This window comes from Natrix helvetica, assembly GCF_964273705.1.
Source record: "Natrix helvetica genome assembly, chromosome: 5".
NCBI lineage: Eukaryota > Metazoa > Chordata > Lepidosauria > Squamata > Natricidae > Natrix > Natrix helvetica.
The window spans coordinates 48,052,895-48,065,650 of NC_138551.1; the positions used below are offsets into that span (position 1 = coordinate 48,052,895).

At 37.8% G+C, this 12,756-nt stretch overlaps 1 protein-coding gene across 4 annotated transcripts in view; it reads right to left on the reverse strand.

The window, feature by feature from the left end:
* The window catches only part of ARHGEF4 (Rho guanine nucleotide exchange factor 4), a 121,855-nt gene that overhangs the window by 54,378 nt on the left and 54,721 nt on the right, over positions 1-12,756 (reverse strand). For 3 of the 4 annotated variants that reach the window (XM_081955133.1, XM_081955132.1, XM_081955135.1), the window contains 3 exons: positions 5,279-9,487; positions 2,723-3,037; positions 1,941-2,067 (listed from right to left, as the gene is read on the reverse strand). In XM_081955133.1, coding sequence (XP_081811259.1) covers positions 1,941-2,067; positions 2,723-3,037; positions 5,279-9,487 — 4,651 coding nt within the window. The remainder of the gene's footprint in view (positions 1-1,940; positions 2,068-2,722; positions 3,038-5,278; positions 9,488-12,756) is intronic. The other variant, XM_081955134.1, reaches the window with a different exon arrangement.

Consider the following 12,756-nt stretch of genomic DNA (forward strand, 5'->3'; position numbering starts at 1 on the left):
GGTGGTGGTGGCATCAGAGGTGCTCTGACTCTGTGGGGAGAGCTGGGCCAGGCATCATGAGGTTGGGAGGCGCGCGAGTGGGAGGGGAACAGCCGCTCATGTAAACCCCTTCTGCAGCCATGCAGAGCACCATTCTCTGGCATTTCGGAGGCGCCAAGCCGCGAGAGCCAGGCGGCGGCGAGCAGGCGCTCACATGGCTTGGCGATACCCCTAAGTCAGTGAATGGCGCTGTGCCCGGCTGGAAAGGGGGTTTGCCAGGTGGCTGCTGTGATCGGCTCTTTGGAAGCCCGCTCGCAAGAGAGTAGCCACCCGGCAACCCCCCTCTTCAGCTGGGCACAGTGCTGCTCACCAACCTAACAGTATCCCGAAGGCGCCAAGCAACGCGATCACCTTTGCCTCCCTCCCAGTTCCCACGGCTTGGCAACTTCGGGATACTACTAGGTTGGTGAGTGGCACTCTGCCTGGCCGGAGGTGGGGGGTTGTCCAGGGGGTTTATTTGCGGGGGAGGGCTTATATTTTTGCCCACCAGAAAATTGTGGCATAGCCTTATTATCAGGACATGTCGTATTTTCGGGGAAACACAATATTAGCACAGTTTTTTGCAGTTCCGCTGGTGTTACTGCAGGAAGCTGCAATTTCTTGATTTGTTTTATTTATTAGTTTTTATATTATTATTATTATTATTATTATTATTATTATTATTATTATTATTATTATTATTATTATTATATATCTTTTATTAATTAAAAGCTGAGTTCCAGGGAGTGAAATGGCATAATGGTTTCAACAAAACTGCTGCATGCAAAACAAGTGTTGGTAGCCATTCATAAGGATAGCAGCTACCATACAGTTTGATATATACTTTTCTTCCATAAATACTATGTGGTTTCCTTTCCAGGAAAAATATCTAAAGCTTTGTTAAACTTGGGGCATTTCGAGTTGGCCAAACTTTTTGTCCTATTAAACATTTTTCTATTGTTTTCGCTTAAACTATAATTAACCTCATACAAATGGTAACAGAACTTTGAGAGAATTGTAATTAAAGCATCTGGGGGAAAAACAAGAGAAAGAACGATAACTTCAGCAGTCACATTAATTCCCTATGTGTTTTTAAGAACTTTAAATAATAAATACAATCATATTTAAAGAGCAAGCAAGCTAGAAGTAGTTCATCAGCAATGTCACTGATTAAGCAATCTGACAATATAACCAGCAGTTATACTTTACGATAGATGTCCAAGTAGTACCTTTGAACATCTTAGACATCTTTGTGATCCATCTCTGTGCTGGAGAATTAAAAAGTGGATTTCTAAGCTTTCATTTAAACCTGCTTATTATTATCCTCTACTGAAGATTTTCCTGCATTCTAATTTTCAGTAAGCACTGAAGTCTCAGAGTACAAAAATCATAACTGCATTTAAATTAAAAGGAGTCATTTCGCAAACATTATTCTTAATTTATAAAGCAATAGGATTACACTTACATATGTAAAATAGAAGACATTAGAAAACAGTTGTCAAGACTCCTTGAAAAGAAAATGGAGCAACAAAGCAAACTCGGCATGATTCTTTTGAAGCCAATACTATACCCTTCTTTCAAATATAAAGCCTTCAGAAGGGATTCTGTCAAACTCTATATTAAAAGTCATCACTTTAGCCATTGCCATCTATAGTCCTTCCATTTTATGTTGTGCCAACACTAATGAGCTTAATTCTAGCGGTTTCTCTTAAAATGAACTAGTTAGTCATGCCATTATAAGATCTCTGCTGAGGTAGATCAATGCATACAAATATATACAAAAGAGGTACTGAAGAAAATAGTGTTGCTGAATACCCATTTCCATCAAAGCTAATGGATGCAAATAATATAACCAAACCAATTCAAAATCAACCAAATTATAGTGTACATTATTAGATATCAAAGAATAAAGGTGGTCATACCAGGAAAGGAGATGCTTTGCCTCAAGCCCATGCAGTCTAGTCCTGTAGGTGTGCTCTGGGAGTAGAGGTGCAACTTGAGAGGAAGGGCATCAGTGGCCACTGGAGAAGTAACTGGTTTTGTTTTAACCTACAGGAAAAAAAAAGTAGTAACATGTTTAGAAAAACAACTAGCCTGAACGCCAGAAAGATTACTTTTTTTTTAAGGCTTGTCTTCAATCAAACATTTGCTGGATAAAAGGCAGCAAATGAGAATGCTAAAGGAGAGCAGGGAGGATTCTCTGAGGGGAAAGAGCTTTGTAGATATCACAAATGCTAGATAAGTCATTATGAAGAACTTTAAAAGGAAAAGAAAGCTCTTAAAATTACACATTTGTGATAACGAGGGGTGGGAGAGAATGAATTACCGTAATACTATGTGGTCCTTGGTGTTCGGCATGCAGTTGTTTAATATTTAATACTGCTTCTAATAAAGTTGCATTTATGTCATTTGAATTCTAAAATAGAAATCATATTCTAAAATAGAAATACTTTTCAACCCATTCATCATAGATATGTACATATGACACCATGCATCCTAGATGAGACAAGAGAGGCAGTAAAGAAGACCCATCTGTCAGGATAAACCTTTTCTTTTGTGGTTACTGTAGTTTCACAAAAGTGAACACAAAATTGCCATGTTGGGTTAGAAACAAAGGAAGCAGAAGAACTAGTTAACGGAATCATTGAAAGGGAAGAATGAGATGCAAACAGAGAGAACAGACAAATTATCTTTGGTTCCTTACATTGAGTTGATCTTCTGGGAAGTTACTTGATTCGTTCTCTCTGTCTGACTGGGCCTCTCTCACAAAGGTCCTTTTTCGATTTCTCTCCATCCATGTATCATCAAAGCTGAAACATTTGTATAGGGATTTGTGTCTCTTCTGCTGGACATGCTTTTTTATCTTTCCCTCCTGGATATAGAAGAGAAGGGTCCAGGCTTTGTCTTCTACGTTTGAATCCAAAGACCCTGGCATCTGAATAGACTTTTTTCGGTAAGGAAGACTATGCTTTTCACCTGACCTCCCTTCTGCTGATATTTCACTTTGTTGGGAATGTTCCTAGTTTACAAATAACAGGTGAAAATATCTTTAAAACATGTTCTCTTTGTTGACCATTTTTGGGCAAGCAGTCATCATAAATCTGGAAAAATCTTATTACATTTGTCCCCTTTTAAAGTAACATCACATAACATGTCTTGCAAATCTTAGTAGTTCACGTCTTAGTAGTAGTTGGTATGGCTTAGTAGTTCAAGTCTTTATTGATTCAGTGTGGATGCTGCAATCTAAATGAAACCTGGATTTGCACTCACCTGTATTAATTTCAAAGCCCGGATGCATGCTCATATAAGCACTGAGGAAAAATACTTCAGCACAGTGTAAATATCCTTGAATAGTTGCTCCAGGGCAGCACGTGGCAGGGCTCACTTGACATATTCTGTTTATAGCGCAGTCCAGGGGTGAAATCCAACCCGGTTCGCCCCGGTTTGCCAAAACCGGTAGCGAGGATAGGCCATGGCTCTCCGAATCCGGGTAAAAATCCCCGGTTCGGAGCAGTCCCAGTTCAAATGCCCCTCCCACGTGCATTACTCCTAGAATTACATAGAAAACTCTAAACAGCTGTTTTAACTGTTAATCAAATAAGCCAACCAATCTAGAAGGACAGGCATCAGAAGACATTTGACCAAGAATTCCTTAAAACTGAAGCTGCAGTTAAGAATATACAATTAGCAAAGTTCAATTAGCTATTTTCTTAAGCATCCTTTGAATTCTCTATGTATGATAATTGTTGTTGGGCCTATAATAAGGAACAACCTGCAATATAAAACATTGCCTCCAGAGGGCACAATAAAGTTATATTTAGCTGTGACAGTTCTTCCCTAGTGATAACAAGATTTTGTCCATCTATCTAAACTTGCTTGGTACACTTAGATGCCTCTCTAATTTTGGAATGCCACCTTCCCCTAAGAACTGTGTCCCTTTTCCTTTCTATTATTTCAGCCAGAAGTTAGATTTACAGATGTAAGTTCTACAAAAAGGAGTTCAACAAACTTCTATGTGATTATTATATAGATAACTATCTATATACACAAGTCTGCACTATATAGAAATCCACCTGGCCATTTTAAACTGCTACAGACATAATCCTTCCTTCTCTGGTCACTGGGCATTGCTTTCCAGAGGCCATTGGGGCTTTTGTTGCTGAAAGACCTGACATCTGGTTTCTGCAGTAGCATCTGCCTGAGGACAGAGGTGACCATTCACCTAGCAGCATTAGTTTAAGATAGAGCTTTTTCCTATCAATTCACTCCAATTTCAACCTACAGTCTCCCTTGTGCTTGTATCCTAATTGATACATCATAACCTGTTAGGCAGGCACCTTGACAGCTGGCTAAACACACCATAAACTTCCTTACACTGCAGTGAGATGTGCTGCAACACATATTGGGGGAAATGATTGGAGGCTACTTTCCTGCTTGTTAGAAGGGGCTGTAAAGTCAGAGAAAGCCACCAAGTGCTTTCTTAACTTATCCTACATTTAAACAGAAAGAACTGTACTGGGCACCATTCTTATTACATTGGCAGAATAAGATTCAGCCATCAGGACAGAACCATTTATGTCAGCATATCTTTCTACCTCTGAAGAACTAATGGACAATAGTTTAATGTTTGACCATCCTTTTGTCTTCTCTATAGGAGAGCATGTAACATGAACCTTCTCTTGATCCTGCAAAGCACCTCCTGATCTGAATGCATGGTTGCAGCATAATTGCACAGATAATGTGGCCTCGTATAGTACATCTTTACTGAAAGTTTTTTTAAAAACTAACCCTTCATTAAAAGACAGTAACAGAGGAAATTACTATCATTGAATAGGTATTTAAAATGAAAAACCAGCATTTGTCTAGAAATGAAAAGCACTCTTTCAGCACTATTTTTCAAAGGTCACTTCTGAAAGCAAATCTATGACTACAATTCCGTATCCTCACATACTTATGAAACATGAAAATGAAGTAGTTAGCTCTAAATATTTTTTATGAATAGTCTTATAACGAGAATCTTAAATTATTATCTCATCTTATTTTCAAATTCTCTGAAGAACTTACACAAATGAATAGTTCTGATGGCCTATGTCTTTGTAAACAGGTTTCTAAAGTTATTTCAAAACATGAAATTTGTAACGTTGAGCATGACATCCAGACTAACCCAGAATTCTACATGAGATACGCAACAAAAAATTATTTTTAATCCTTCTCCATACACTCAGTGTCAATATACATAATCTCCTGCAGAGCAACTCACCTCATCTCTGATTATATCACTCATGGAAGCAGTAGTGTTTAAGCTGATCTGTGACTGGCTGCTTATCCCACTGTCTTCTCTAAAATAGTCATTATCTAATGAATGCATGGACTGCAAGAAACTAGATCTGGGTTTCAATGTCTTTGGCCTCTCGGGTGCTTCCAAACCGCCATCGATAACAGAGATATTTCCGAGAGATATCAATGAAGTTGAACTTAATTTACCAGGATAATGGAAGCCCATCCGCTGATGAGCAGTTCGAGGACTTTGTGGCTTGGGACTCATAGGTCTGCATGGCATATCTTTACGTTCATACATTGACAACTGGGGGCAAGAAGGAGTGAAATGGGGAAATGATGACTGCAGGTCAATTGGAGTAATTGGAGATTTCAGCCAGAATTCTTCATAGGAGGTATTCCCGTCATTCCCCATCATTTTCTCTTTTCCACTACAATCTGGGCCAAAGGATGATTCTCTCCTCTTCCTCCTGGTGTCTATAGGTAGAAAGTCAGCAGGCCCAAAGGAATAGGAATGCCCACCTCCTGTAGATGAGCCATTAGAAACACTGTATTTAAAAAATTCTTGTCCATTTTGATACTCCTTTTTTTCCTTCAATGATTTTCTACTAAAGTTTCCAGAGCTCCTATTTGAACAGGGGTTTTGCTTCAGGCTATCTGCCTCCTTGTTCTTTAGAAGAGCTTTCCAAGATTGGTGCACTTTTACTTTTTCATTCTTTAATGAAATTTTTGGACTCTGTTGAGCATTTTCTTTTTCCAGCGTTTTCGATTCAAAGAAGCTTGAAAAGGATCTATGGGCCAAGGCCAATCGGCTCCGGAATTTTTTGCTATCTATGTTTTTGTTACATTTAAAATCATTCTCTGGGGAGGATTTCTGGACTTCAGGGTACTCATTAAACTCATTATTGTTGTTCTCTACAAATCCTAAAGTTGTTCCTTCCCCATATTTTACTCTGGATAACGTGGAAGAAGAAGAATATGTGCCTGCACTTTCTAAGAGTGTTCGACTAGAGCTAGAAGCTTTTCTCAGACTAATTCTATTGAAAAGTCCAACAGGTTTTTCATAGAATAAATCGTCGTCATCTGAATATTCTGCAAGGCATTGATCTTTGTTTTGCAAAGTAGAACTGGGTGAATTGAGGTATTTCCAATTATCTTCTACTTCATCTACTTCATCGGCTTTATCACTATCAAATGTTACTTCCTTAGTTTTCACATTATCTTGATTATCAGGAGATGTTAGCTTAGATTTCTTGAAGGATGCCATCTTGGGGAAAGCTAAAAATTTAGAATACTTAACAGACTTTTCTAGGGCACCCACTTTGTTGATTCTCTGCACTGCCTTATAGAAACTATTGTTACTACCAAAAAAGTTAATTATATTATTGTCCATCTCTTCACTATTTACACTTCCCGTGCTGATATTATCTAGGCTACTGATGCTATTACCTTGTGTGTCAGTTTTCACTGAAGTGTCAGAGATATCTGGATTCACATTCATGTCATAGTTTTTACTAATGCACTTTAAATTTTCAGTTGTAAAAACTTTATCTGATTCTGATTTGAGAGAAACAGTAATTTCCTCATGTATTACATCACAGATTTTGGAGTCTCTCTCCCCAATAACTTGCTTAGCATTGATATTATTTCTTTGAAGATGAGTCTCATCATCATCAACAATGTCTTGGCACAATATATTTTTACTATTTATTTCCTGTGTTCTTGCAATATTTACACAAGCACCCTGTTCTGCATTTGTAGTCATAGATTCATCCATTGCTGTATAGCCACGAGTTTGGGATTCATTGTTTGTTATTTGTACTGTCTCTAAGACAGAATCACCATTCAACTGACATGGTTTTCTTAGTAATAGGTCTCTATTTGCTGCAGGCAGGGCCAAGGACAAAATATCTATGCACCCCTCTTTTTTCCGAGTTTGCACAGTACTTTCTAAAAGTACATTAGTTGTGGATGTATTGTTCCCTAAACTAGCTTCCGTAGATTTTGCAGAAACTGGCAAAGACAGTGAGTCCAGCATGTTTGCATCCGTTTCGCAATGTGTATTTCCTGGACTTTCCTCAGGAGCCATCTTAACTTGGAATTCATCTTCATTGTATGGCAACACCTGCACAGAAAACATGTCATTTGTACAACTGGACTTTCCATTTGGAGATTCTTCTGATTTTGTGGCATCCATGATGGTGATCAGATGAGAGTTTGAATTCTCATGCTCTAGTATCTCAGTAAATTTAGGCAAAGAGTTCTCAACTTCAGCATTTGTTTGCAATAGTTCTTGACCAGGGCTTTCTATCAATAAAGCTTTTAACTCAGAAATATTATCTGATTTTTCCTTCTGGCACATATAATGTGGAATTAGTGCTACTTTAAAAGCGTCGACATCAACATCTTCACCATTACTGCAATTGCAAGCCTTCTTTTCTATATCATTGTGATGATTCAAAGGATATTTTAATGTATTGGATGTACTGGGTTCCTGTTCTCTAAAATCTTTTCCATTTGATGTCAGAATCTCAACTGCCTTCTCACGGCCTACATTTGGCCCATATTTACTTCTCACTTCAGATGCTCTGAAAAAAGCCTCAAGGTTTTGAGTTTTGATGCATTTGCTTTCCTTCTTCACATCTGCATTAATCATGGAAGCATGAACAGCACAAGTATTATCATATTTCTTTGCCCCAGTGCATTTATCTATGTATCTTTCTGAGACATGAACATCACAGATGTGTGATTCAGAACTAAAGTGATTTGGAGACAACCCTTTAATTTCTATCTGATCTTTTGATTTCAGGTGTTTTTTTAACTCTACATTGGCATTTACATGTGTTGATATACATCTCATATTTGAAAATTTCTTCTTTTTAGAATTGTTTTCTGAGGAATTTGGCAGCTGGGACAATACCAACAACTGACATTTTGATGTTTCTGTTCCTTTTGTTGTAAGGCCACAAAGCTGGGATTTGTTAGTCCCATGGGAGTTTTCTGCATGCTTCTGTACATTTTTATTTGAAATCAAGTGAGGAGTAAGAAATAACTCTTTAATATTTGTGTCCTTTCCCGCTTTTAAAGATGTTTTTGAACAATCTATGTTTTCCTTAGCATGAACATGATCTGATTCTTTTAGGGGCAATGTGGAGCACGATTGGCTTAATTTATCTGCTAGACAAAGACAATCTTCGATATGTTCTCTGATATCTTGACCATTTATATTTCCAGGAGAACTATGCCATGATTTCATTGCTAAATTTCCTGGCTTTGTGGAAGGCACCAAAAATGTAGATTTAAAATCTGTGAGTTTCTGCTTTCTGCCATACAAATTTGTTTCTACAATTTTTTCACTGTCAAAAGTATTCTTTTGACTATACTCGGCATTAAATATACAATCTTTTTTATACCTCATTTTGGAAGATTCATTATATCTTTTCCAACTTCCATTTGTTTCTAAATGAATATTAGGCAAACTGTTTCTGGAAACTGTTTCTGAGCAGGAGCAGCAAGTTTCAGAAAAATTCAAAGCGCTTTCAGAGTTTGTTCTGAGATTAACCAATGTTACTGCTTCTGGACTCATTCTCTCTTTGCTACTGGCACCTTTAATATGATCTTCTAAATGGGTATGGAAGTGTGCCTCTCTGGCTGCAGATTTTGTCCCCACTCTTAACAAAGCTTCAGTCCGTAACACAAAATCATTTTTATTAGCCTTTGACCCCGTAGAGGTAATACTGTAAGGTAATACCTGCTCCTTTCCTTTGACGTCTTCAATTTTGGATTCTGGTGCTAATAACTCCAATGCATATTTGCTTGTTGCTACATGTAAGACTGAAGGGAAATCCACATTTTCCTTTTGAATAAATCCAAATTCTTTTGTGAAACACTTGGGAGGAGATCTATCTCCTTTTGTTTTCGAATGCTTATGCCACGATTCTTCTATTTCTGAAGCAAGATTGGGTTCTCTAGTGACATCACTGGCAATAGACTCCGAGTCTGACACACTTTCATAAGGCTCTGTTTTGATATCTGACAGTGATTCGCTTTGATATGACTGGGTTTCAAAATAGTCTTCATCTGTTTCCTGGCCTGATCCACATATCTCCAGCTCTGGTGTATCTAAGCTTGAAGAATTCTGGTCTTCTTCGATCTCTCCTTCGCTTGTGCAGTTGTCAACTGGCTCCGAGGCCTATAAAAAGATGAGAAATTAATCAACAATAGAGTCTTGTATTAAGAAGATTAATTTATAACAGGTATGGTTCCCACTGTTCTCTCCAGAATTGCAACAGAAGAGAAAAATTTTGAGAGTTGACATTTAAATATCTTTAAGTTGCTAAGATTGAGAAACAATGCTGTAATTGCCCATGACAGCACATTGTACAATGCCATTGGTGGCATTTTGTGGACATTGTACTGTAGTGCGCAAAAGCTAAACCACATCTCCCAAATAATTTTCAAAACTATTTTAATATTTGGTGGATTTTTTATTGTTCAATACAATGCTTTGTAATCTATACAATTTACAAGTAGAGTACTGTGTGCTTTGGTTAGAATAATTTTTTTCATATTTGAAGATAATGCATCCCCTTACCTTTCTTTTAAGCATTTATCTTTGTTACAGATTTTTTTTAAATAATAGAAATTATCTCTTACGTAGAAGGGAAATCTGCCCCTCCCCACTCGGTTGGTATTCAAACTGTACTGATAGTCAGTGCATACTAAATCAATTGAGACTAAATGTCATCTGCTCCAATTAAATAATAGTTCATTTTCAAAAATGTGGCTGCGTAAAGTTTAGTGGCTCCCTCTACTGGACAATGCTAAATATGTTTACATTTGTTAGCTTTTGCATTAAGTAATTGTCAAAAGATTTAAAACTACATTTTATGTATATTGTTTTTAACTTTGTATAGGTATTTGATGCTTTATTGAATATTAGAAATATATAGATATAGATATATAGATAGATAGATAGATAGATAGATAGATAGATAGATAGATAGATAGATGATAGATAGATAGATAGATAGATAGATATAGATATAGATATAGATATAGATATAGATATAGATATAGATATAGATATAGATATAGATATTTCATTGGTGATCATTTAACTACATGATAATTCATGACAAATAAATTAATAGAAATGGCCAGAACTACAACAGTGGTCATTAATAAGTGATGTTGGTTTTTTTGTCCTAGAAAAATAGTCTCTGTCTTCTGTCCAGGATGTGTATTTTCCAATACTAGAATCAAGCAAAACATATTCACACTGAATTTATATAACTTTATTTTACTTCATTATTATGACCCAATTTTTAAACAACAAATTACACTTAAAAATTATGGTTCAATTGTAGCTACATTGTAAAACACTCCCTTCCTGGAAAATGAGGTTAAAAGCTAAGATCAAGATAACTCGGAGAGAAATTAATCAGCTGTTGGAATTACAGAAGGTGTGAAGATTAAAGATAAAATTCAGCTACTGAAAGAAACATAAGAGCCTGACTCTATCAAACGTCTAGAGCAAGGGTGTCAAACACAAGGCCCGTAGGCCAAATCCAGCCTGTGGGGTGCTTAGATCTGGCCCGTGGGGCCGCCCTGGAAACAGCGAAGGAGCAACCCGCAGTGCCTCTGCCAGCAAAAACAGAGCTCTGTAGGGGCATGTATTGCCCTCCCGAGCTCCGTTTTCAGCTGCAACGGCCTTCTACAGCCCTCTGCCATGTGCAGCCCTCCCAAGCTCTGTTTTCACTGGCAGAGGGCTGCAGACAGATCCCCCCAGCACTACTTGGGCCACCACAATGGGTGATTTCAAGCTGGCCATGCCCACGCTGGCCGTGCCCCCCCCCCATACACCCTAAGGTCAAATACAATCCTGATGCAGGTCTCAATCATGAAAGAGCCCTACAAAGAAACAGTACCATTCAACCAGCCAACAACTTTCTTGCCCACAACATGGAAAGTCCCATCAAGCATCACAGCAACCAAGTTAAAGAAGCATATGAGCCAGTACATGAGCATAGTTCAGAAGGGCATTGGGAATAACACCAGAGCCTCAAAACACCAGTTGCTCATAAACTATGCAGAGACACAAACGCATAGAAGTAGGGTGTAAGATGCAAGCAGGAACAGTATACACTGAATGGCACAACCTAAGTAGTTGACATTGTGTAGAGGAAAATCTACACAGTATATGAGCTAGACTCTCCCAAGTCCGGATGGGAGATTCTACACAAGGTCATGTAGAATAATAGGACTGAGACCCTGTGACACTTCCAAAACCAGATAGACAGGCAAGTACTAGCCAATCAACCTGACATAATGGTAGCAGACGAGGACCAGAAGGCAGAGGTGGTGGTAGATGTAGCAATGCCAAGTGACAGCAACATCAGGAAGGAAGAGCATGAAAAGCTGAAGAAATACCAGGGCCTAAAATAGGAACTACAGAGATATAAAAAGAGGTCCCAATGATAGTAGGAGCAAAGTGGTCCTAATAGTGGTAGGAGTACTCAGGGCTGTGATTCCTAAACTAGGAAAGTGGGTCCAATAGATCCCAAAAACAACATCAGTACTCCCTGACCAGAATAGTACAGTATTAGGAACAACTAAAATATTATGCAGAACCCTTAAACTCCCAGGTCTCTAGTAGAGGACCAGAGATTGAGGTACATACATACTAAGAGTGAGAAAGATTTTTTTTCCTTTTTAAATGTACTTCTGTATTAGATTTTTATATTATTCATACTTGTTTGATATAATCTTTAATAAGCAACCACCATAAAATTATGCCCTTAAACCACTTGTGTCTTAGGTCACTGTTAGAGAATTACCCTGTGGAATTCTGACAGAACTAAGGTTGCAAGAAAATATTCATTTCAGCCAGTAGCAAAATTCCTGGTGTTCTAAGCAATCTGATTCCTGAAATAGTGTTAGCAATATGAATTTGACTTTTCCGCAAAGTAATTCACACTTCATTGAAAAACAAGGAGAACCAGCACAATCTTGACACACCCGCATTGGATGCACAAAGAGCATCTTCCCAGGTGATTGATGTAGTAAGGTTCTTCCCCAGCAGTTAACTTGTTTGCAACTTGTATATCTTAATGCAAGCAAGAAGAAGGTGTCTATGATTCCATCATGCAGCCTCCACAAATTCTAGTCCTTGGAAACCTTCCACAGCAAGATATTTTGTCATAATCAAAAAACCAGCTGTTCTCTGACAGGAAGTAGTATGGAAAAAACAAACAAACAAACAAAAATACCAGTTCTACCACATAACATTTATTGGATACATGGCTCCATGCCAAGTATCTTCTCACTGAAGTTTCTCCAGAAAAAAAGGATGAATTACAGTAATTTCAAACCACTGTTTAAATATCTAACACTACAAATTGCAAGAAATAATGATTCTAGAATAGCAACACAAGATATAATAATTAATACACCCTAATA